The 27195-nt window shown below is 39.9% G+C and overlaps 1 protein-coding gene across 4 annotated transcripts in view; it reads left to right on the plus strand.

Moving 5' to 3' along the window:
• Positions 1-27195, plus strand: part of LOC122554281 (zinc finger SWIM domain-containing protein 5) — a 244346-nt gene that overhangs the window by 207129 nt on the left and 10022 nt on the right. For all 4 annotated transcript variants that reach the window (XM_043699055.1, XM_043699054.1, XM_043699056.1 and 1 more), the window contains 7 exons: positions 4039-4215; positions 4329-4475; positions 11490-11627; positions 15350-15610; positions 16632-16767; positions 18358-18515; positions 20281-20444. In XM_043699055.1, coding sequence (XP_043554990.1) covers positions 4039-4215; positions 4329-4475; positions 11490-11627; positions 15350-15610; positions 16632-16767; positions 18358-18515; positions 20281-20444 — 1181 coding nt within the window. The remainder of the gene's footprint in view (positions 1-4038; positions 4216-4328; positions 4476-11489; positions 11628-15349; positions 15611-16631; positions 16768-18357; positions 18516-20280; positions 20445-27195) is intronic.

Below are 27195 nucleotides of genomic sequence, written 5' to 3' on the forward strand. Positions count from 1 at the left end.
CTCAGGCAACTGTCCGTGTGGAGTTTGCATATTCTCCCCGTGTCTGCGTGGGTTTCCTCCGGGTGCTCCGGTTTCCTCCCACAGTCCAAAAATGTGCAGGTTAGGTGAATTGGCCATGCCAAATTGCCCGTAGTGTTAGGTGAAAGGGGTAAAAATGTAGGGGAATGGGTTTGGGTGGGTTGCGCTTCGGCGGGTCGGTGTGGACTTGTAGGGCTGAAGGGCCTGTTTCTACACTGTAAGTAATCTAATCTAATCTAATCTAATCTCATTTCTGAAGGCTTCCCATTTTCCAGCCATCCCTTTACCTGTGAACATCTGCCCCTAATTAGCTTTTGAAAGTTCTTGCCTAATACCGTCAAAATTCGCCTTCCTCCAATTTAGAACTTCAACTTTTAGATCTGGTCTGTCCTTTTCCATCGCTATTTTAAAAGTAATAGAATTATGGTCACTGGCCCCAGTTAATGAAGTCAGCTGAGATCAGGATCCTAATATTCGTGGGGAGAAGGGGAGAAGATGCAGCATTTGCGTACAGATTCCAGGAGGGCTGACAGAATTTAAAGATACTACTTAGATTCTCTCAGATTTTCTCAGTCCTTTCAAAAAAATGATAGGAATCAGCTATCTGTCTCATTGGGAGATGGTTTTAAACTAGCTGTTCACTGACATTAACCCAAGGGTTATCATTGTATAATTATTAATGCTTGGTTACCTTCTACAATCTATCATTATATAAATAGAAGATTGTAAGTTCATGTCTTAATTGACAGCTTTGTAGGATTACAAATACAAGTGTTTTATATTTATAAAAGATTAAATACTTGATGTGATTTAAATGTTCTAATGAATTTTTGTTATTATGGGAGAAGGTGTAGTAGATATTTTGACCTTTTACTCCACCTCAGTGTGACTGAGGTCTACCAATGGTGGAGGGTGAGGTGGCAGGAAGGGTTTAAGAATGAAGGTGGCAGCTGGCATGAGTTGTCTTGGAGCCTGTAAGGCAATCTGGAGGTGGCTGGCAGAATGCATGGTTTGCATTAAATCGACTTGAAGGTGACATAGGCGTGGGTAGAAGTAATGGGATTTGACTGCTAAAGGGACTACGATTTCAGAATAAAACCGACGTGTCCCTGAGAATCAAGGCAGGCCTTATAAAAAGCCTGAGTCAGTACACAGCTGATAGGCTGATCTTCATCCTGTACCACCTCCCTTCCAAAACAAAGACCACCCCATTGGCAAGTTTCTCCCGAGCAGGTGCATCAGGCTGGTAACTTTCTGATTTGCATCACCCACCTAAGGAGTAAACATCTTGACTTCTGTCTCTGTTTCCCCACTGGCAAACATCCAGATTGAGAGGCTGACTGTGTAGGGGTTTTTCATAATTTTAGTTTTAGATCATTTTGTCCTCTTCAAAATCCTCCAGCAAGATTGGAATCTGAAGGAACTCATTCCCTTTTTCTGCCCTACTTTTTAATCTTTTCACTTTAGCGACAAATGTATGTTGGTTAATGAAGAATAACTGGTCAGGGAAGAAATATATTGATAAATGCATCTCAAGTCTGGCAAAACCTGAAGCCAAAGTTGACCGAGTATGTGAAATGCTGAGTCTGTTAAAAGATATTATTGTATGCCAGGTTCTACCAAAGATTAAACTTGCCAAAATGCTTCTTTTATGTTCACTTATGGAATGTGGGCATTCCTGACTGGTGCAGCATTTACTGTCCATCCCAAAATAATTTTTATTCACTTGTGGGACACAGATAGTACACATTGCTGCTACTGAGCATCATGGTGGAGTGAGTGGTTGTTTGTGGATGTGATCCCAATTAAGGAGGCTGTCGTGTCCTCGATAGCAACTTCAGTGTTTTCAGAGCTGCACTCATCCGGGCAAGTGAGGAATATTATACTTCTAACTTGCACTTCTAACTTGTGTCTTGTAGATGGGAGACAGATTTTAGGGAGTTAGGGGTGTGTTATTCACTGCAGATTTCCAGATCTATGACCTGCGCTGTAGCTACTGAATTTATATGGGTAGTCCAGTTCAGTATCTGGTCAATGGGAAAGCCCAGAATGTTGCAGTGGGCAAGTCAGTGGTGGTAATGCCATTGAATGTCAAGGGATGTTGGTTAAATTGTCTCTGATTGGTGATGGTCATTGCCTGGCATTTGTGTGGTGTGAATGTTACTTGCCATTTGTCTGCACAAGCCTTACTATTGACAAGGTCTTGCTGTATAAAAGTAAAATACTGCAGACACTGGTAATCTGAAACAATCAGAAAATGCTAGAAAAGCTCTACAGCTCCAGCAGTGTGTAAGGAGAGAGAAGAGCACAGTTAGCATTTCATGACCAGTATGGCTTCATCTGTATGTTATTGTATAAAACTTAAATTAACAGTGAAGTAGCATGTTTGATCCGTCATCATTAAAATGGTATGCCAACACTTCGTGCCAGCATAAATTGTAATTTTTCAAAATCACCTAGATTCTGCAAAGGCCCCTGTGAATTAGAAATCCACAAATTAACTCCTGTTCAAAGAAAGGATGGATATGGAAATCAGGGAACTACAGGTGTAATGCCAGTCATTGGGAAGATGCTGCAGTCTATTGTTAAGATAGTAGTAGTGAGACATTTAGAAAACAACAAGTGAGGTTAACATGATTTTATTAAAGGAAAACTATATTTGACAAATGTATTAATAATTTTCAGGATATAGCTGTAGAGATGTCTAGTCCATGGTCCATATTATGACATGAATTGACTGGTGTGGATAAACTAAATGTGCATTTGGATTTCTAAACGCCATTCACTGAGGTGCCAAATAAAAAGTTATTGCACAAGAGCTCATGGTGCTGAGAGTAATTTATTGACGTGGAGTGAAATCTGCCCAATAACAAAAAACTGAGTCAGGATAAATTAATGAAACTAACTAAAGGAGTGCCACAGGAATACATACTGGGGTTTCGCCTATTTTACAGTCTACACTTATGAGTTGGACAAGGGTATCAAGTATTTGATAGTCAATTTTCCTGATAACACAAATGGGAAAACAAGTTGGAAGAAGACCCAAAAAGACTGCAAAAGTGATACAGATAAGTTAAGCACACGGTACAAAATATTCAGATGAAGATAATTAGGGAAAATGTGAGGTTGTCAACTTTGGTAGGAAGAAAAGAAAAGCAAAGTACTGTTTAAATCCAGAGAGACTACCTATGTTATGCTACAGAGGTATTTTGCTGTCTTGTACATGAAGCACAAACAGTTAACATGCAAGTACAACAAGTACACAGGAATGCAAATGGAATGTTGATCTTTATTGCAAAGATAATGAAATTTAAAAATACAGAAATCTTGCTACAACTGTATGGGCCATTGATGGGGTCACACTGAGGGACCTGCACACAATTTTGGTCCCTTATGAAAGGAATGTTATTGCTTTGGATGTGGTTTGGAAGAAGTTCACTAGATTGATTCCAGGGAGGAAATATTGTGAGGGATGATTATTAATGTTCTTATTGAAATCTGTAAGATTTTTATTGGGTCTGACAAGGAAGGTGTTCAGTGGATGTCATCCTGAGTAACATATTCTAGATCTAGGGACCTTGGTTTCAGAATAAAAGATTGCCCATTTAAGACTGATAGTGTGGAATTTCTTATCTCTCTGGGTCATGGATTGTTATAATTGTCTTCCACAAAGGGCTGTGGAGGCTGAGGCATTGAATATATTCAAGTCTGAGAGGGACAGATTTTTAACTGTATGCAAGTTTAAGGTTATGGGGAACAGGCGGGAGAGTGACGTTAAGGTCATGAACAGATCTTATTGAATAACCTTATTGAATAGTGGATCAGGTTTGAGTGTCCAAATGACCTATTCACACTCTTGATTTCTGTGATATATTTGGAAACTGGGTTTCTAAAACTCGAAACAAGGCTTGACACTAAAGGTGGCATTTTGTTTGTCAATGTTAGACAAGATTGTTGCTGCTGTTTCAGCATCTCAAATTACACATAGTAACTTTTCCTTAAAATATTATCCCTTAACAGAGTCTTTAGCTCGGCCACGAAGGACTGTATTCACACGTGCAATGGAGGCTTGTGATCTACACTGGCAGGATAGTCACCTTCAGCGTATTATTAGCAGCGATTTTTATGCATCGCCCTCTTACCAGAGAGAGAGTGAGAGTCTCCTTTTCAATGCTCATGGGCAGCCCCTGTGGTTAGGTAAAGTGTAAAATTTACTTTGCATTTTAAGTATTTTCCTTTCCCTACCTACTCAAATTCTTTCAAAAATAGCTTAACACTCATTTCTGTCAACACTATTGTAATCCATGTAGAACATGTTCCCACTGCCTGTGCCAGGGTGGATGCTCTACGTTCACATGGTTATCCTAGAGAAGCTCTTCGATTAGCGGTGGCAATCATCAACACACTCCGTCTACAACAGCAACGACAACTAGAAATATATAAACATCAAAAGAAAGGTGAGTCCTGTGAAAGGAGTCACTTAGCAGCTGCTTATAGGACAGATTTCATGTCTATGCAACTTCCTATGTCTGAGGCAAGAAAGCAGAAAAGCTGGAAATCTCAACTTAAAACAGAAAATGCCGGAAACTCTCATCCCCAATCAGCAACTGTGAAGAAAACAAATGAGCCAAATGTTTGACTATGGAATTATTTTTAGTTGAGTGATCACATCAAACTTTGAACTCACCTTTTCTTCTTCACACACACGTTGGCTGACCTGTTGAGAGTTTTCAAAATTTTCTGTTCTATTTTGGAATTTTGGAGTTGAGAGGAAAAAAATAAAGCGTAATCTGCCAGTCTGGGGATTTAAGTTAACACAGTGATACCAATGAGTCTGAAAGGTTTCCATCATGCATTGTTGTCGGTATATTTTTGGATTGGACCTGTAGAGGAAATTATAACTTTTGCTTTCAAAAATTGAATATTCACAAATATGTCACAACTTTGTCTACTTTTTAAATGTATAATTTACATTATATAACCTGAAAGTTTCTTTTCCACAAAAAAATGGTACCATGTTATAAATGGACTTGTTTGATGTTGCGTGATGGGGAGAGAAGTATTGCAGTATTCTTCTCTCCAATATCAGCCCCATCTGGGTCAACATCTTTAATATTGTTAATCTGTCTGTTCTCCTGCATAGCCAATGTTCACAAAACCAAACTCTCTTGTTTTCAGTCACTACATCTTGTCAAATTCTTCTCCATCCAGTGCTGCATAATGGGTTTAAAAGCAAGCCTTTCCACTAAATTAGGAAGATAAAGCCAGGAGTAAGCCCTTAAACCTCTTCCACTATTTATTGAGATCACAGCTGATCTGTGACCTAACGGCATTTGTGTCTGTGCCCCATATCCCTTAATCCTCCAGCAAGCAATGGCCTTGAGGTAATATTTCCGGACTGTTAATCCAGCAACCCAGGTAATATGCTGGCGACCCAGGTTCAAATCCCACCAAGGCAGATATCGGGAATTAAGAGTCTAATGATGACCATGAATCCGTTGGCGATGGTTGGAAAACTCCATATGGTTCACTAACCTCATTTAGGGAAGAAAACTGCCATCCTTACCTGGTCTGTTTACATGTGACTCCAGACCCACAGCAAAATGACTCCAGACCCACAGCAAAGGGACTCTTAACTGCCCTCTGGGCAATTAGGGATGGATGATAAAGGCTGGCCCAGTTACTACTGCCCTTCTCCTATGAATGAATAAAAAAACAAATTGGCTCACAGATGCCAATTGAATTAACAATGACCCAGCTTCAGGTACCACTTGCAGAAAAGTGTTTGTAAGTTTAGCCACCATTGTGTTATTAATATTTTTGGATTAATATTCAAGAATATTAATATTTCTTGAATATCAATATTCAAGCTTACCCACCCTTGTCCTGGATTCCTCGACGAATGAAAATGGCTTCTTTGTATTGCTTTCTCATAAAATCTTGAAAACTTTGTTGAAATCACTCCTTGACCGTTAAAATTTCAGAGAAAACAATGCTAGCTTATGTAATTATTCCTAATAATTTTGGAGACCAGATATTTTAGTAAATCCATGCTGCATTATCTCAAAGGGCAATACATTAGAGTCATAGAGATGTACAGCATGGAAACAGACCCTTCAGTCCAACTCGTCCATGCCGACTAGATATCTTAAATTAATCTAGTCCCATTTGCCAGCACTTGGCCTATATCCCTCTTAAACTTTCCTATTCATATACCCATCCAAATGCCTTTTAAATGTTGTAATTGTACCAGACTCCACCACTTCTTCTGGCAGTTCATTCCAAACGTGCACGATCCTTTGTGTGAAACAGTTGCCTCTTAGGTCCCTTTTAAATCTTTCCCCTCTCACCAGAAACCTATGTCCGCTAGTTCTGGGCTCCCCCAACCCAGGGACAAGATCTAGTCTATTTACCCTTTCCCTGCTTCTCATGATTTTATAAACCTCAAAAAGGTCACCCCTCTGCCTCTGACACTCCGGGGAAAACAGACTCAGCCTATTCAGCCTCTCCCTATTGGTCAAACCTTCCCCTGACAACATCCTTGTGAATATTTTCTGAACACTTTCAAGTTTCGCAACATCCTTCCGAAAGGAAGGAGACCAGAATTGCACACAATATTTTAAAAGTGACCTAACCAATGTCCTGTACAGCTGCAACGTGACCTCCCAATTCCTATACTCAATGCACTGACCAATATAGGAAACCATATTAAATGCCTTCTTCATTATCCTAACTACTTGAAACTCCACTTTCAAGGAGTTATGAACCTACACTCCGATGTCTCTTTGTTCAGCAACACTCCCAGGACCTTACTATTAAGTTATAAGTCCTGCCCTAATTTGCCTTTACAAAATGCAGCACCTCACATTTATCTAAATTAAACTCCATCTGCCACGCCTTGGCCCATCTGATCAAGATCTCATTGTAATCCAAGATAATCTTCTTCGCTGTCCACTACACCTCTAATTAGCAAACTAGCTAATTATACCTCCTGTGTTCACATCCCAGTCATTTATATAAATGAACAAAAAGCAGTGGACCCTGCAACGATCCTTGTGACACACCATTGGTCACAGGCCTCCAGTCTGAAAAGTAACCCTCCACCACCACCCTCTGTCTTCCACCTTCGAGGCAGTTCTGTATCCAAATGGTTAGTTCTCCCTGTATTCCATGTGATCTAACCTTGCTAACCAGTCTACCATGAAGAACCTTGTCGAATTCCTTACCGAAGTCCATATAGATCATATCTACCCCTCTGCCCTCATCAATCCTCTTTGTTACTTCTTCAAAAAACTCAATCAAGTTAGTGAGACATGATTTCCCACGCACAAAACCATGTTGACAATCCGTAATCTGTCCTTCCCTATCCAAATACATGAAAATCCAGTCCCTCAGGATTCCCTCCAACAACTTGCCCACCACCAATGTCAGGATCACCAGTCTATAGTTCCCTGGCTTTTCCTTACCACCTTTCTTAAATAGTGGCATCATGCTAGCCAACCTCCAGTCTTCCGGCACCTCACCTTGACTATCAGTGATCCAAATATCTCAGCAAGGGGCCCAGCAATCACTTCCCTAGCTTCCTACAGAGTTCCAGCATACACTTGATTGGTTCCTGGGGATTTATCAACCTTTATGCATTTCAAGACATCCAGCACCACCTCCTCTGTAATATAGACATTTTTCAAGTTGTCATCATCTTTTCTGATCCTAAGATATAATGTCCAGAACTCAAGACAGTATGTCATGTGTAGTATAACCAGGATTTTGTGCAATTCCGGCATGACTTCTGAACCCCTGAATTCTCGTACTCTACATATAAAGGCCAGAATTCTATTATTCCTTTTCCATATCTGTACATGACATTTTAACCAACATAAACCACAAATTTCTTGAGACACCCACTTCTTCTGGTTTTTCACAGTTTATCAGGAAATATTATGATCTATCTTTTTTTGTCTACAATTGATTACCTCACACAGGTTGGCTGTTTGAGTGGTTAGCCTCACAGCACCAGGTCCCAGGTTCGATACCAGCCTTGGGTGACTGTCTGTGTGGAGTTTGCACATTCTCCCTGTGTCCGCGTGGGTTTCCTCCGGGTGCTCCAGTTTCTTCCCACAATCCAAAGATGTGCAGGTCAGATGAATTGGCTGTGCTAAATTGTCCATAGTATTAGGTGCATTCATCAGAGGGAGATGGGTCTGGGTGAGTTACTCTTCGGAGGGTCGGTGTGGACTGGTTGGGCCGAAGGGCCTGTTTCCACACTGTAGGGAATCTAATCTATCCAGCCTACCTCAGGTTCTTCAAGTTATAATCAATTGTACATGCTTATATTGAAATCTATTTGCTACAATTTTGCTTATTGAATCTATTAAAACCCCTTTGTAATTTTAAGTTCCATCTACAATGCTTACAATCCCAATCATCTTTGCGTCATCCACAACCTTGAATGTGTAACGTCTTGCCCCATCATCTAATTTGTTTATAAATACGGCAAAATGTTGAGCTTCCAACACAGGTCCCTGTTGGTCATCATTAATCACATGATGGTAATTAGAGTACCAGTCTATTGTCTTTGTAACTGCCAATTCCATAAACAATAACTTGCCCTCAATTTCATTACCTTCAATCTCAGCTAACAAATTCTTAAGAGGAACTTTACTGAATGCCCTTTGAAACTCAGTTTAAGTAACATCCTATCTAACACCTTATTTTTCAAATAATTCAGTCAGGTTTATCAGGTATGACCTATCTTTTACAGCTCCTTGATGACACTGTCAATCAGCTAAAATCTTTCAAAATGCTAATCACCACAATTTTGATTATAGACTCCTGTAATTTTCTTACAAATGTTAGACTAACCAGCCTATAATTCCATTTCTGAACTTGTTTTAATTAGCAGAGGGATATGTACAACTTTTCATCTAAAGGAATTAATCACAAACCAAAAAACTTTGGAAAATTACAGTTGGGGTATCAGTTTTATTACAATGTTCTCTTGCTTTAAAATCCTGTGGTAAGAACTGTCTGATCCTGGGAGTTTGTCACTCTTTATTGCTTTTTTTTCTTCTTCATTACTGTTGCTTTATTAAGTGAAGTTCCCTTCAGAGGTCTATATTAATTTCCTAGGACTGTCCAACATGTCATCCACTTCGTCTATTGTAAATACTGACATAATACTATCTTAATATGGCAGAAGTGGGTACTGCAGATGCTGGAAATCAGAGTCTAGACTCTAATATCTTAATATGTCTATCACTTTTTTGTAGAACACTGTTGTCAGGTTTTAAAGGGTCCATGTTACTTTTAACCACAGTTTTTTAAATTTATAATTGTATAAGCTTTGTGTTGAGTTTGACATCCACTGTAAGTTTCTTTTCATTGTCCTTTTTTGTACCACTTATTATCTGTTTTGATAGCCTTTCTTCTTTATTTTTCTCTGATACACTAGGACTTTTGCTATTATGCATTTTAGTATGTTTTTCCCTTTTAGTTTGATGTCTATCTGTCCACCCCGGAGGCTCCCTGCCTTCATTCTTGATGAAGGACTTTTGCCTGAAATGTTGATTTTCATGCTCCTCGGATGCTGCCTGACCTGCTGTGCTTTTCCAGCACCACTCTAATCTAGACTCTGATTTCCAGCATCTGCAGTCCTCACTTTTGCCTTACCTCAAATTGTCCATCAATAGTTTTTGCCAAATTGAACTCTTACCATTGTGTTATAACTTGTTCTATGTCACATTACATTCTTTTTTAACACAACTACTCTTCTGTCATTTTACCCGTTGACAGAGTCTCTCAGTTTACTGTGGATAGTCTATATCATTCTGTTGATCCCGGCCTTAACTAACTCTAAATTTTAGTAGCTGTTTCATGTTTCTCCTCTTTAAACACAACATTGAACTCATTGTGTTATCGTCGCTATTAAATCTGTCTCAGTTGCTATCAAATTATTAAATCGAATATAGTCTGTCTCTTGTTTTAAGCCATAATGTCACAGGAAGTTGTCCTAATGTGCCCATAGAAGCTGGGCATCAATGTATCTGGTGTACAACCACAGATGTAGTGACACAATCCCACCATTAGATCGAGCTTCATAAACTGCATACCCAATAATCATACCTACATTGCTATTTACTTCATGGGAAACTATTTTTGTCTTTTTTTTCCATAGGAAATGCACTGGCATGCAAGACTTTCAATCAGACTTATTAAGGGTTGGATGGTTTGCAGCTTTTATAATTTGAATTTTTCAATTGTGACAAAAATTATATTTTAAATTTACAGTATAACTTCAGTCTCTTTCAAGAAGTGACATCAGGAATTTATTCCAGAAATACCAAGCACCCATCAACAGGTGTTTTATTTTTAAGAAAAAAAGGATTCAAATAGGTTTGGCAATCTTCTAACCTAGTTTGGTTCCATTCTTCATCACCTGAACAAATGTAATAGCTCAAGCCTGTCTTGTGCAGCTGTTGTATCATATATGAGCACCAGATCAAATTCAGGCAGAAATACGCAAGTCGTTAGCTTGGATTGCAAATTATGCACAGTTTGCTAGATTTTTAAGATTTCACTTTGAAGGGAGGAAAGGCTTAAGAACAACAATTAAATCAGAATCAGATAAAATCGGGAAAAAAAGCACAATGAATACAACAGGAATGCAGGGAGAGTGATCATGTAGTCTGTAATGTACAATGGGAGTGAACGTATTTCTAAAGCAAATTCTCAGCAGTTGCTTTTATTTATGAACTGCTAACAAGAGCATCATCATAATAGTTTAGTTTCTGCTCATAGGAAGTACCTGGGCATTCTCGATTGTGAACAGAGACTAAATATCGGGCAAATCAGGACATTGGTATTTGTAACTAGAGTACTTAGGTAGTCATCTTGCTGGACATTTTCCACTCATTTTGTATTAGTGGTCCTAAAAGGCACTTCAAAATGCAAAACATGAGTGGACACCAATGTCCAATAAAGAATACAAAGTCAATGTTTTTTAATGTTGGGAATATTTAACTCTCCTCCACTAAAACTGTTCTCAAGTTGGAGCTCCATGGATTTGAATTAACTGATCATTCTTAAAGAGCCCTCTACTTAGGAATGCTATGGAAATAAGCAAGTAAATCAGATATGTGAAGAGGAATTTGGGGTGTGATCCAATGAATTTTCCTTATGATTGTAGAAAGCATTTGATCATAGCAGATGACTACTGTCTTTTTCCTTCATCTCTGTTGAAGTGAAGATGGTAGTAGAGAATAAACTTCAAGGAAGGAAATTAAAGGGAATAACAAAGCCTGTTCGAAATAAAGAAATGTACTGTGCATACAAAGAAACATTGAATTGAATTGAATACATTGAGTTTAGTCAAAAAAATATCTGCGATTTGTTAGTGAATATGAAGATTTTTTAAATCAGTGAAGAGATGCATAATACACTCTTCTGATCTTGGTTACATTATTTCTTTTCAGAATTATTACACAGAGGGGTAACTACTATTACAAATTTGGAAGGGTGGGTGGGTCATCCTTTGGATCCAATTGGGTGCCTATTCATCACACTAACTGAAGCTTGCCGATTAGAAGATGAGAGTTGTATGGACACAGCAGGTAAGAGAAGATCCTCTGTTTATTATTTGCATCAATTAAGTTATAAGTATTACCACTAGGTGGAGTAGCTCTGTGAAAGCTGTTATTCTTTCTGTTGGTGGACACAGGATGGGTTACTGAGACCAGTCCTATGGCTCTGATGTTGGTAGCCTTAATTTCCTTGATTCATGTGTGCTATACTCAAATGAAGTTTTCCCAAATATATCCTTAGTCTCAGTGCATTTCTCCCATCTAAATATATAACATGAAAAGGGAAGGCGAGTCAGGCTGGCAAGTTTAGAGTGAAGCTGTTTTTAATTATTTAAATAACTCCATTACACTGTGGTTTTGGTTTTTGCTGCACGGTTAGCAACAGGTAGTTAAGGGTTAGTTTAATGCATGAGGTTCCAAACCACTGGGTTTCCTGTTAAAATCCATGGACTTGCTTTATTAAAGTAATATAAAGGAGAAATGTGATTGTTCAACAAACATGCAACTGATCAGTGCTACCTTTTAGTGAGATTGCTGCTGGTAATGAAGAATGAGGATTGTAGCTATGTACGATATTGGAGCTGCAAAGTTAAATTAAAATATGCACATTTCAATATATAAATGAGCAGGTCACAGTAATGTTGTTTGTTTAAAAATGCTTTACATTTATGCGAAATGTAATGTTTAATTGCAAAAGTTCATAGAAATTTCATTTGATTGAGATAAATTACTTTATATACCTAGATTCTGATGTAAGAAAAATCTTCCACATGACATTGAGTTGTGGAGGGACACTACCATTAATATGCATCATATTGTTGAAAAAAAGTCACATTTTGCTGGGGCTTTTCATCTTGTACTTAACAGGATAATTTACAAGAAATTCCAATAGAAAAAGAAAACATTATTTATACTGTAAAAGAGAGTGCTGATTGGTTGGCAAATGGACACTGATCGGTAGAGGCGTTGCTATGAACCATGCACCAGTTAAATGATGAGTTATGCATTCCCCATGGCAATGCCTCCAGCAATCACAGTCCACTTGCCATTTCCAATCAATCAGCACACTTCTCACGTATATTATAAATGTGGTTTCCCCTTACATACGAATGCTTGGAAATTATTCTGAAAGTACAGTAAATGATGAAAAGCTTGACAAAATGTGTCCTTCACAGAAATACTACCAAACAACCGTAAATATTGTTGAATTAAATCACAAGAACATAAGTGAAAATGATAGAAATTGCAAGTTTATAAGGTAATCATGTTGAGAATCATAGAGTCATAAAGATGTACAGCACGGAAACAGACCCTTCGGTCCAACTCGTCCATGCCAACTGGATATACCAGTCCAATCTAGTCCCACCTGCCAGCACCTGACCCATGTCCCTGGGTAAAAACAATGACTGCAGATGCTGGAAACCAGAGTCTAGATTAGAGTGGTGCTGGAAAAGCACAGCAGTTTAGGCAGCATTTGCGCTCTTGACCTATATCCCTCCAAACCCTTCCTATTCATATCCAGATACCTTTTAAATGTTGCAATTATACCAGCCTCCACCACTTCCTCTGGCAGCTCATTCCATACACATACCACCCTCTGAGTGAAAAAGTTGCCTCTTGGGTCTCTTTTATATTTCTCCCCTCTCACCTTAAACCTATGCCCTTTCGTTCTGGACTCACCCACCCCAGGGAAAAGAATTTGTTTATTTATCCTATCCATGCCCCTCATGATTTTATAAACGTCTATAAGGTCATCCCTCAGCCTCCGACGCTCCACGGAAAACAGCCCTAGCCTATTCAACCTCTTCCTATAGCTTCAATCCTCCAACTCTGGCAACATCCTTGTAAATCTTTTCTGAATCCTTTCAAGTTTCACAACATCTTTCCGATAGGAAGGAGACCAGAATTGCACGCAATATTCCAACAGTGGCCTGACCAATGTCCTGTACAGCCGCAACATGACCTCCCAACTCCTGTACTCAATATTCTGACCAATAAAGGAAAGCATACCAAATGCCTTCTTCACTATCCTATCTACCTGCAACTCCACTTTCAAGGAACTATGAACCTGCACTCCAAGGTCTCTTTGTTCAGCAACATTCCCTCTGACCTTACCATTAAGTGTATAAGTCCTGCTATGATATGCTTTCCCAAAATGCAGCACTTCACATATATCTAAATTAAACTCCATCTACCACTCCTCAGCTCATCGGCTTATCTGATCAAGATCCCATTGTAATCTGAGGTAACCTTCTTCGCTACCACTACACCTCCAATTTTGGTGTCATCAGCAAACTTACTAACTATACCTCCTGTGCTCACATCCAAATCATTTATATAAATAATGAAATGTAGAGGACCCAGCACCGATCCATGTGGCATTCCATTGGTCACAGGCCTCCAGTCTGAAAAACAATCCTCCACCACCACCCTCTGTCTTCTACCTTTGAGTCAGTTCTCTATCCAAATGGCTAGTTCACCCTGTATACCATGAGATCTAACCTTGCTCACCAGTCTCCCATGGGGAACCTTGTCGAACGTCTTACTGAAATTCATATAGATCACATATACCGCTCTGCCCTTATCAATCCTCTTTGTTACTTCTTCAAAAAACTCGATCAAGTTTGTGAAACATGATTTCCCACGCATGATTTTCCATCCCTAATCAGTCCTTCCCTTTCCAAATACATGTACATCCTGTCCCTCAGGATTCCCTCCAACAACTTGCCTTCCACCGACGTCAGGCTCACTGGTCTATATTCCCTGGCTTGTCCTTACCACCCTTCTTAAACAGTGGCACCACGTCAGCCAACGTCCAGTCTTCCAGCACCTCACTTGTGACTATCAATGATACAAATATCTCAGTAAGAGGCCCAGCAATCATTTCCCTAGCTTCCCACAGAGTTCTAGGGTTCACCTGATCAGGTCTTGGGGATTTATCCATCTTTATGTGTTTCAAGACATCCAGCACTTGCTCCTCTGTAATATGGACATTTTTCAAGATGTCACCATTTATTTCCCTACATTCTATATCTTCCATGTCCTTTTCCACAGTAAATACTGATGCAAAATATTCATTTAGTATCTGCCCCATCTCCTGCAGCTCCACACAAATGTCTTGGTGAATTTTGAGGGGCCCTATTCTCTCCTTAATTACTCTTTTGTCCTTAAGGTAAAAACCCTTTGGATTCTCCTTAACCCTATTTGCCAAAGCTATCTCATGTGCTCTTTTTTTGCCCTCCTGATTTCCCTCTTAAGTATACTCCTATTGCCTTTACACTCTTCTAAGGATTCACGTTCTTGCCTAATACTGTCAAAATTCACCTTCCTCCAATTTAGAACTTCAACTTTTAGATCTGGTCTATCCTTTTCCATCACTATTTTAAAACTAATAGAATTATAGTCGCTGGCCCCAAAGTGCTCCCCCACTGACACCTCAATAACCCGCCCTGCCTTATTTCCCAAGAGTAGGTCAAGTTTTGCACCTTCTCTAATAGGTACATACATCCACATACTGAATCAGAAAATTTTCATGTGCACGCTTAACAAATTCCTCTCTGGGTAATCCAAGATGGAGGATGGGAAAAATTTCTGGCCGTAACAGCTGCTCCTTTTTTGAGGTGGTTAAGTTTGGTGAATAGACCAAACAAAAAAACCCAGGGTTTTTAATGTGTCCCAGAACTCATTGGTAGAACAGATATTGACATTTGTCCATGATTCTTCAAGACTAATATCATTCCTTATCCCATTAGATTCTAGCAATGACCTGAAGCCTGCTACCTACCAACATGTGGCTGTGTCGGGCTGCCTAGACAGCAATGAATCCTACCTTACACTGGCCATGGAGGTGGCACTGATGGGGATGGGTCAGCAAAGAGTAATGCCTGAGGGCCTCTATGCCCAAGACAAGGTCTGCCGCAATGAGGAGCAAATAATCTTCAAACTACAGGAACTTGAATTAGATGAAATGCTTGTACAAGTCCTACGCAAACAGTCTATTATCTTATTAGAAGGTAAACTAATTCCTCTATAGAAATCAAAATGTTTTGATGAGAAAAAAGTGGAACATCCATAGTTTCTCTGGCAAGATAGGTTAGGTTGGATAGTGCATGCTTTAGGCAATTAGCCTTTCAGCTCTGGAAGTGGTAATGTTTAAATTCAGGCTAAATTCATGCAGTACAGTACCTTCAAAAGTAAAGACACTAAGATGCAAGTTGCTTTTTTTTGTGGACTGTGCTTTTTCACTTACTTCAAAGACTTGATAAATCCTGTGATAAAGGCATGTTCTACAGAGAGGATGGCTAAGTTAAGTTATTCCATATATTGTGATTGACATTTGATATTTAAATTGTTATTTAATGATGGTATTGGTCCTGAATTGAACTTGATGAAGACACTGAGAAAATATTTAATTGTGTTATTATCAGAAAACCATGTTTTCATAAATCTTCTGCAATATTAAATTGGTGTTGTATATGCAATCAGTCTCACCAATTGCATTTACTTCTGTTACAAAATTAAGTTAAGGAACAGAAAGCAAGAACAGGAGGATCAGTGAAAATGTCTTCTGTAAGAAAACACTGAACTTGGTTAATTTCTCCCCAAGACTTTTTCCCCCATTATTGAGCTGTCACCAGTAGATCTGTGGAAACGTTGAAGAAATGGTAGAAATCCCAGGATGGACATGATGGGCTGAAGGGCCTCTTTCCATGCTTTTAAACTCTTATTACTCTCTGAATTAGTGTTTCTCCTAGGTTTCCATAGATCTTCCAGCACCTTATGAGTGACAACTAGGAGAATCCCTCTCAATGTTCAATCCTTTGATCTTGGTGTTCCATGATAATTTGCACAAAAATAGTTGTTCTATTCCAAAATAAACAATCATTTTGAAAAATAATTAGCACAACCTGTGCAAAAATAAAACTGAACCGCAATATGTAAAAATGTCACCTTGCAAATGAAACTGTCTATGCAAAAAAATCATAAAGGTATTCCTCCTTCAACTGAACTGACAGCAATTTTTATCATTAACAGGAGGTCCTTTCAGCGGCCTGGGCGAAGTGATTCACCGGGAAAGTGTGCCGATGCATACTTTTGCAAAGTATCTTTTTTCAGCTTTACTGTCGCATGATACTGACCTTGCATACAAACTAGCTTTAAGAGCAATGAGGTTTGTAATTTAATTTAAAACATTCAGTTCTGGTACTGGATGCATACTATTTCTGACCTCGTTGTTTAGATTATTGGGTGTTAACAAAACATATGAGCAGTTCGAACCAATCACTAATGTATATTTATCATACCACTAAAAACTACTAGAACTACTGAACTAGTGCAGGTAACTAACATAAGACAGGGATGGGTGACAGCTCGTTTTTGTGTGATTATGTCGGTCACCTAATGCTTTGATAAACTAGGGTTTCTGATCTAAAAGTAATAGGATCTTAATATTGTAACATCCTGCAAGAATGCAAATATGGCATTGAAAGCAATGGGATGCTAGTAGGGCATAAATCTGTACGTGGTATCTTGTGTGTGGTAGGTTAAGGGAAGGGAAGATTGCAAGCAAAGGCCCTAAAGGAAAAGTGACTAAAATTAAGCATGACTCTTCCATCAGACCCCTAAGTCAGCCATTGCTAATTTGCTGGGAAATGGTTACACCATCTTCAAAATTATGGTGTGAAGGTGCTGTTGTTGGACCGGGGTGGACAAATTCAGAAGTCACCGGACACCAGGTTATAGTCCAACAGGTTTATTTGAAATCCCAAGTGCTGCTCCTTGACCTGATGAACGAGCTGCTTTCTGAAAGCTTGTGATTTCAAATAAACCTGTTGGTCTATAACCTGGTGACATGTGACTTATGACTCTCTTCAAAATTCAAAGCAATAAATGGTCCCTGACATTGCTGTCTATGTAACATAGGAGCAGTCAGTTCCCACGCACCTGTTATATTGGATGTGTAACCTCTTTATTTATCCTGGGGCTTCACAAGGCTGTGAACCTGGGATTGCCTACAAAAGGTACAAGACAAGCATCTGAGGTGATACAGAAGAGAATGTTCCTAGTCCTTTATTCTGAGTTTCCTATTGTTATGGAAGGATACCTATTTTGTGTGATACTGGGAGAGTCTGCTGTTAGGCTTTGAACCTTGATTCTTTGTCATACCTATTTCGAATTGTGTGTCAGGCTGGCGATAATTTGCTTAAAAGCAAAGTCGGTGTACCATTAACACAAGATACCTTTATTTGTCCTGAAATATCTTTAATGGGGAGAAGCACTATTTCACTTGAATGATAGCCAGTTGGCACTGGGCTAAACCCAGGATATAAAGTAGTCTTGGTTGAAGCTTGATAGGGTAACATTTTCATGCCTAATTTTCCTCACCAGAAATCTGGTTTTACATCAGGGGATCAGGGTCAATGCAGGGAAGATGTATGCTCTATGGTCCTTTTCTCCCCACCTCTCTCGACCCACACTTCCATTCTTTGTAGAACAAATGCATTTATGTCTTTTGTTGTCATACATTTTTGTTCTCTGTATCTTCATGTTTACACAAATATAATGGGGAAAACATTGAATTTGCAGAACATTAAAGCCTGGATATGCAATAGTCGAAAACAGAACTACTCTCCGTCAGGCTATTACCCGATAAAAGCATCAATATGTGATTTGTACATTTAGGCTACACAATAGCCTAATGAATCAATGATATCTATTTCCTATCACCTACAACATATCACTGTTGTTGTTTTTTTTGTAGGTTACCTGTTCTGGAATCAACATCACATGCTGGCGACGTTTCCCATCCTCATCATATCGTTTCAGTTGTACCTAGTCGATATCCACGGTGGTTTACCCTAGGACACCTTGAGTCTCAACAATGTGAGCTGGCCTCCACAATGTTAACAGCTGCCAAAGGTAGTCTTAGCACAAACAAAAATGAACTTTCATTGTCCATGTGGCTTACTGAATTACATGATGAGGTAACAGTATGCAGCCATATTCCCAATTCAGAAAATTTTTATCTTGGTGGAGAGGGCACCAAGAGAAAGAAAGCGACTTGCTGATTTGTTGTGCCCCACATCAGAGAGATTAATTATGGTCTGTGGTTGGACAGGAGGAATTCAACTGCAAACATTTATCTTCAGCATGTTGTATGGTGCTGGGAAAGAAAGGTACCTTTTTCAGGAGTGGAGAATCTATAAATGAAACAAAAGCTAATGTTATGGAATTGGGTTTAAGTTGAGCTGATTTAAAAAAAAAAGTTTGGGAACAAAATGCTGCTCAGTTTTAGATTGGAACAGTGGACATTTTTGGATTAAGTTGAGGAGATCAGAACTGTTGAGCTCGGTGAACCTCAGGGCAGTAACTGTGAAGCATATTTAATTTTACAAGTAAGAGGGGTGATAAACATTAATATTTCCATAAGGAAAAATATTATATTTGGGGAAGAAATTTTATCTTCAATTGTGAACATTTTTACAACCCAATGTGTTTTATGTAGTTGTTTAATGGTAACATTGTTAAAATGCGTTCTGCTTATCGAAATATACAAAGTGACCGTTTTAATTTCCCTGTCTGGATCAGAGAAAATTACTAGAACTTCTGAATTTCCCTACAATTTATTTTCTCAATTGTATAACTGCTGATAGCTGGGAATGCTGAGAACCAGTTACCAGCAATGTGACTGAATGAGCCAGATGCCATGCATCAACTGGACTTTTTCTGCCTTATCTGTTTCATGTGTTCTTACTGGGATGGTGATGTGCAGATCAAACCATTAACACTACAGGATAGAATACAGGGCATGAACAATTTTGAAATCTTAAAACAATATCAAAGTTCTCCTAGTCAATAGGTAAAAGTGATCATCTAGGCTGTCTTCAAAATTAAATGCATTTTGCATGAATGATGACAATAGACCGTAGTCTGTTGGCTCTACAAATTAAACCTGTATTGAGCAGTCATTAAAATACAAGCTCAGCAGGAAGAGCATTTTAGTTGTTTGAATTCAATTGGCTTCCATTGCTGAACACAGTAAATCCTGCAAGCCAGGTTGATTACTAATATCATTAATACTCATGGTGTAAATTCAAATACTTAAGAAGAAAGTGAGCACTTTTTAAAATGTTTTTGTAAATACCGGTAATTAGGGAGTTGCTTTAGCTCAGTTGGCCAGATGGTTGGTTTGAAACTTTTTTGCTGGAACAGCACAGCAGGTCAGGCAGCATCCAGGGAACAGGAGATTCGACGTTTCGGGCACAGGCCCTTCTTCAGGAATGGTTGGTTTGCAAAGCAGTGTGATGCCAATAGCGTGGGTTCAATTCCCATCACTGGCTGAGGTTACAGTGAAGGACTCTCCTTCTCAACCTCTCCCCTCACCTCAGGTATGATGGCCCCCAGGTTAAATCACCACCAGTCATCTCTCTGTAATATATGGTTTGGTAAGACTATGGTGACTGGTAATTAAAAGGTCAGGAAGTCACCAGGGGAGTTACAGCATATATTGTCAAAATACTTTTCCAAAAGCTTCTTGGCGCAATATCATCATGTTGTTTGTTCTCCTTTCTTGAAGGTTTCTCAGTAGCCTAGATTAATAGCATTTACCTTGTTACAGACTAATGTGTAAGGTCCAAACTGGTAAATCAATAGGATCTAAATTACTCCTTCTGATTAATCGCAGGAGATATGCTACGGTTGCGAACTGTCCTGGAAGCTATTCGGAAGAACATTCACTCCTCCTCCCTCATATTCAAACTCGCCCAGGATGCATTTAAAATAGCTACACCAGCTGACATTCCACCAGATATTACACTTCTCAATGTGGCTCTGGAACTTGGGTTACAGGTAAGAGCAATGCATTTATTCCACTGAAGTAACCAAACCCAATCTAAGCCAGACTTTTGTGGGGAAACACAGTCAGTGCCATCTTCTGCTTACAACAAAGTAAGGAGAAAAATGTTCCAAGGCATGTATCAGGAAGCAATGGTAGAGACCTGAAAATGAAGGTGGATAAATCACCCAGAATGGATGGACTACACTTCATGGTTCTGGAGGAGATTGTGGAGGCGTTGGTGTGACCTTCCAGGAATCACTGAGGTAAGGGAGTTTCCAGAGGACTGGAAAATGGCTAATGTAACACCCCTGTTTAAGAAGAGAGGAGAGCAGAAGACAGGAAATTATAGGCCAGTTAGCCTGTCCTCAATCATTGGTAACCATTGATGTATTTGGGCAGCGGCTGATCCAGAGACAATACACATGTAGTGTCTCCCATCTGCCCTCCTCCTTTAACTAAAAAAAAAGACTCTGTAGCTTGTTGATAAGGTAAAGTTTGTTCTATTTCTTTTTATATCATGCGATTGGTTAAAAATTTACTTTTTTTCTCTTTTTGTTTATTATTTGGTTATTTGAAAAGGAGTATAGCAGAGAATTATTAGAAATTATTTAACTCATGAATTTATATAAAGTAACTAACTAAGTAGAGATGGCTGGGCAGGTGATGTGCTGTAGCTGCACAATGTGGGAGCTGGCTGATCCCCATTGTGAACAGCAGTGACCACATTTGCAGCAAGTGTTGGTTGCTGGAGGAACTCCGGAATCTGAGTTTCAAACACTGTGGCACATCCGGGAGGGGGAGAGTTACCTGGACACTTTGTTTCAGGAGGCAGTCACACCTGGGAGATTAAGTAATTCAAATTCAGTCTGTGATCAGGGACAACAGGGTGTGACTGTAAGTGAGGCAGGGAGAGGGATCCTGAGTTCAGGAGTGGACAAGCCTCAGCTTTTGACCATATCCAACAAGTATGAGATGCTTGCTCCCTGTGTGGATGAGGAAAAGGGCTGTGGACAGGATGAGCCAGCTGACCAAGGCACCATGGTTCAGGAGGCCATTCAAGAGGGGGGAGCAAAAAGTTGTTATCGGGGATTCTATAATTAGGGGAACAGATAGTATCCTTTGCAAGCCAGATCGGGAGACCCGCATGGTGTTTTGCCTGCCTGGTGCCAGGGTGCAGGACAACTCTGACTGGCTTGAAAGAATATTGTTGCGGGAGGGGGAGGATCCAGTTGTTGTGGTCCACATTGGGACAAATAACATAGGCCAGGCTAGGAAGGAGGACCTGTTTGGGGATTGTCAAGCACTAGGACAAAATTAAGGAACAGGTCCTCGAGGGTCATAATCTCCAAATTACTGCCTGAACCACATGCCAATTGGCTTAGGGTTAAGAAAATTAGGGAAGTAAATGCGTGGCTAAGGGAGTGTTGTGGGAAAGAGGGATTCCATTTCATGGGGCATTGGCATCAGTTTTGGAACTGGGGGAATCTGTACTGATGGGATGGTCTCCACCTGAACCAATCTGGAACAATCTGGTCAAGCGAAAAGGATCAATAGGGTGGTCACTAGGTCTTTAAACTAGTGAGTCAGGGGGAAGGGAAAGGGAAAACAACAGGAAGTATGATGGTAATAAAAGGTTAAGCAGCAGGTTAGTATGCCTGCAGGAGGGTTTAAGTTCAAGGAAGACTATGAAAGAAGTAAAAAGGAAGGATAACTCAGGTGATATTATTGGAGATGTTTGAAATCATGAGGGTAAGAAATCATAAGGCCACTTTACCTGAATGCTCGTAGCATTCATAACAAGATTGATGAGGTAACGGACAAATCATGGCGAATTAATATGATTTAGTAGCCATTATGGAGACATGGTTACAGGATGGTCACCACCGGGAGTTAAATATCCAGGATATTATTAGAGATGTTTGATAGGTGTAGTCATTGATAGGTGTAGTTTATAGGCCACCAAATAATAACATCACATTGGGGGCGGGCATAAACAAAGAAATAACAAATGCTTGTAAAAATGGTACGCCAATTATCATGGGGGATTTAATTAACATGTCGATTGGTTGAACTAGCTTGGTCAGGGTAGCCTAGAGGAGGAGAGATTGTTGAGTGTATCCGTGATAGTTTTCTTGAACAGTATGTAATGGAACTGACGAGGGAGCAAGCTATCCTAGATCTGGTCCTGTGTACTGAGACAGGAATAATTAATGACTTCATAGTGAGCAATCCTTTTGGAAGGAGCAATCACAGTGTAGTTGAGTTTAGAATACAGATGGAGAGTGTAAAGATAAAATCCAGTAGCAGGGTCCTGTGCTTAAACAAGGGAGACTACAATACAATGAGGGAGGACTTGGCTAAAGTAGACTGGAAACAAAAATTTTATGGTGGGACAGTTGACAAGCAATGGAGGACTTCCAAAGAAATTTTTCAAAGTGCTCAGCAAAAGTATATACCAGTGTAAGAAAAGGGGTAAAACTGCCTTGGATGTCTAAGGAAATAAGGGAGGCTATCAAATTGAAAGAGAAGGCATACACATTGGCCAAAAACAGCATGAAACTAGAAGATTTGGAAAACTTTAAAGGTCAATAGAAAACCACAAAAAGAGCTATACAGAAAAGTAAGATAGAATGTGAGAAAAAAATCCCACACAGAATATAAAGACCCTTAGCAAAAGTTTCTCTAAATATATAAAACAAAAAAAGAGTGGTTAAAGTAAACATTGGTCCTTTAGAGAATGAGAAAGGGGATTTAGTTATGGAATATGATGAATTGGCCAAGGCATTGAACAGGTATTTTGTATCGGTCTTCTCAGTGGAGGACACTAATAATATAATAACTGTCAAAGAGACAAAGGTAAGTGAGGACCTGGAAACAATCATTATTACGGAGGAGATAGTGTTGGACAAGCTAATGGAACTAAGGATAGACAAGTCTCCCGGCCCTGATAGAATGTATCCTGAAGTACTAAAAGAGATGGCGGGTGAAATAGCAAGTTCTTTGGGGGTAATTTTCCAAAAGTCGCTGGACTCTGGGGCAGTTCCTGCAGATTGGAAAACAGTATATGTGACGCCACTGTTTAAAAAGGGAGGTAGACAAAATATGGGGACATGTAGACCAGTGAGCTTAATCTCTGTAGTGCAGAAGATGCTTGAGTCTATCATCAAGGAAGAAATAGCAAGGCATCTCGACAGAAATTGTCCCGTTGGGCAGCTGCAGCATGGGTTCATGAAGGGTAGCTCATGCTTAACAAATCTTTTGGAATTTTATGAAGACATTATGAGCAAGGCGGACAATGGGGACCCAGTGGATGTAATGTACCTAGATTTCGAAAAGGCCTTGGACAAGGTGCCGCACATGACGCTGCTGCATAAGATAAAGATGCATGGCATTACGAGTAAAATATTAGCCTGGATAGATGATTGGTTGACTAACAGGAAGCAAAGAGTAGGGATAAATGAGTGCTATTCTGGCTGGCAATCAGTGACTCAGGGATTGGTGTTGGGACCGCAATTATTCACAATCTATATAGATGATTTGGAGTTGGGGGCCACAGGTAGTGTGTCAAAGTTTGCAGGTGACACTAAGATGAGTGGCAAAGCAAAGTGTTAAGAGGAACATAGATACTTTGAGTGAGTGGGCAAAGGTCTGGCAGATGGAATACAATGTTAGTAAGTGTGAAACCATCCATTTTGGTAGGAGTAACAGTAAAAAGGATTATTACTTGAATGGCAAAATGTTGCAGCATGCAATCTGGGCTATATAAGGCTCTGGTCAGGCTGCATTTGAAATATTGTGAGCAGTTTTGGGTCCCGTACCTAAGGAAGGATGTGCTGGCCTTAGGGTTGAGAGGAGGTTCACAGGAATGATTCTGGGAATGAAGGGCTTGTCATATGAGGAGTGGTTGAGCACTCTGGGTCTATACTTAATGAAGTTTAGAAGGATGAGGGGAGATCTTATTGAAACAGAATACTGAAAGGGTGCATAGAGTGGACATGGAGAAGATGTTTTCACCAGTAGGCGAGATTAGATGCAGAGGACACACCCTCAGAATGAAGGGACCACCTTTTAGAAACGAGATGAAGAGCAATTTCTTTATTCAGAGAATGGTGAAACTGTGGAACCCATTGCTGCAGAAGACTGTGGAGGCCAATTGAATAAGACCGAGATCTGGTCTTGATTAGTCAGAGGATCAAGGATTATGAGGAGAAGGCAGCAGAATGGGGTTTAGAAAGGTGTCAGCCATGATTGAATGGTGAAGCAGACTTGATTGGACAAATGACCTAATTGTGCTCCTATATCTTATGGTCTACTTTATGAAAATTGATTGCTGCTTCTAGTCTAGTATTCTGAAAGATCTGGTGAGAAGCTTGAAACAGAAGGTAACTGTTGGTGAAAGGGGGAATCTAAGGACACTTTTCCATTGAAAAGAAGAGCTTTAGCAGAGCTACAATATGTATCACTTTGCACCAAAAGCCCATTTAGTGCCTTGCATGAGTCAGGAACAATGAGAGAGTGTTGATTTGAAGCATCGGAAGTCTGACTGATTGGCATTTATCTGAATTGTGAAATGGAAAGTGACTTGATCTGCAGAGGTGAAACTAATGAACCCAGTTTTCTCTTGCCAGGAATGAGGCATCAGGTGATAAGAGATCCAGTAATTGTATGAGATACAATAAGAGGGTGGAGAGGTCATTAGTGGAGACACTGTGTTTTTGAGCTGTAACACCAACATGTAATCTTTCAAGAACAAAGTTCTGGAGAAACACAGCAGATCTGGCAGTATCACTTGAGAAAAATAGGATTAATGTTTTTAGTCCAGTGACCCTGGGAAAAAAGGTGGTATTTGTGCTGATGATGGGATGGCGACAGTAAATAGTGCATGGAGATGGATCCCAGAGAGAGAAGATAGACAATAGGCAAACAAAGAAATAGCTGATGATTACATGAGAGAGGGAGAGAGAGAGAGAGACAGAGATAAATACTATTAAGGGCATTAATGGAAATGTACTTTTAAAAAATGGCTCATCTGTGCAGGGAGCAATCTAAATAATGCAGCGTGTGGGTCAAAGGTCACCGTCACAGAGGAGTATGATCACATTTTGAAATTGTTAAACTTAATGTTGAATGCTGAAAGCTGTATGGTGCCTGGATTGATAAGGTGCTGTTCCTCCAGCTTGCATTGAACCACACTGGAGCAATGTAGCGGGCCTGAGACAGAAATGTTGGTATGGGAACACAGTGGTGTACTGAAGTGGCAAGCAACTGAGAACTCAGGGATATTTTTATAGATTTAGCATAGGTGTTTGGCAAAGTGGTTACAGTTTATGTTCACTAGTGTAGAGGAGACTACTTTATGATCATCAAATACAGCGGACTAAATTGAATGAAGTGTAGGTAAATTGCTACTTCACCTGGAAGGTATTGAATTGAATTAAATTGAATTTATTGTCACATGTATTGAGGCACAGTGAAAAGCATTGTCAAGGCCTTGGATAATGAAGAGAGAAGATGTAAATGGGCAAGTGTTGCACCTTCTGTGATTGCATGGGAAGGTTTTGTGGAGGTGTGGGGAGATGTTGAGAGTGGACAGTATGGTCCCTGTGGAACGCTGACAAGGGAAGAGAGAGGAATGTCTGTCTGGCAGTGGTATCCTGGTGGAAGTGGTGGAAATAGCATCTTAAGATCCTGTGGATGTGGATGTTAGTGGGATAGAAGGTGAGGACCGGGAGTCTCTATCATTGTGTGGGAGGGAAGAGAACAAGTGAGAGCCAAACTGTGGGAAATCTGACAGACACAGCTAAAGACCCTCAATTGAGGACAAATATGGACATTTCTAAGACCCTCCTCCCACCACCAAGGTGGTATATTCAGAATATATGTGACAGAGACAGAGAAACTGGGAGAATGGGATAGAGTCCTTGCAGGAAGCAGGGTGTAAGGCTGGATGTTCAAAGGAACTGTGGGAGTCAGTACGTTTGTAATGGTTATTGGTGGCCAGTTTATCACCAGAAATGGAAACAGAGATATCAAAGAAGTGAAGAGAGAAGTCAGAGATGGACCAGGTGAAGGTGAGAGCGGGAAGCAAAATTGATAAATCTTCCAATTCCGATCAAGAGAGAGGGAAGCAGCATGAATCATGTTATGAACGTACCAGAGAAAGATTTATGTGGAGGGACCTGTTAGGACTGGAACAAGAAACGTTCCACGGGACCCACAGAGAAAACGGGCAAAACTGGAGCCCATGTGGGTACCCATGGCCAAATCTACTCTATTTCCTTGCCCTCACCATCTGTCACCAGCCTAAATACGAACCTTTCCCAGTTATCATCGGTTCTGATGAAGGGTCACTGGACTCAAAACATTTATTCTGTTTTTCTCTCAATAAATGCTGCCAGATCTGCTGTGTTTTTCCTGCACTCTTTTTATGTCAGGTTTCCAGCATCCACAGTTATTTGTGTTTATGTAATCTTTCAATTTTGTTTAGTTGGAATATGAGATGCATTCATGGTAGCTCCAGAAGATTGCAACCATCATGCACAATTTTAAAAAAAGGAGAAAATCAGTCAGGGAACATAGTGGAGCTAATTGGCTGTACCTCAAAGTACTAAGTGGTTTGATTAGGGGTGATTTTCTGAATGATGAATTTTCTGAATGATGAACAGATACGACGTGTCCTTGATATGTATGTACCTGTCAGGCAGGAAAGAGATGGTCGTGTGAGAGAACCTTGGTTGACGAGGGAGGTTGAATGTCTTGTAA

Source organism: Chiloscyllium plagiosum, chromosome 11 (assembly GCF_004010195.1).
Source record: "Chiloscyllium plagiosum isolate BGI_BamShark_2017 chromosome 11, ASM401019v2, whole genome shotgun sequence".
In the NCBI taxonomy this organism is placed as follows: Eukaryota; Metazoa; Chordata; class Chondrichthyes; order Orectolobiformes; family Hemiscylliidae; genus Chiloscyllium; species Chiloscyllium plagiosum.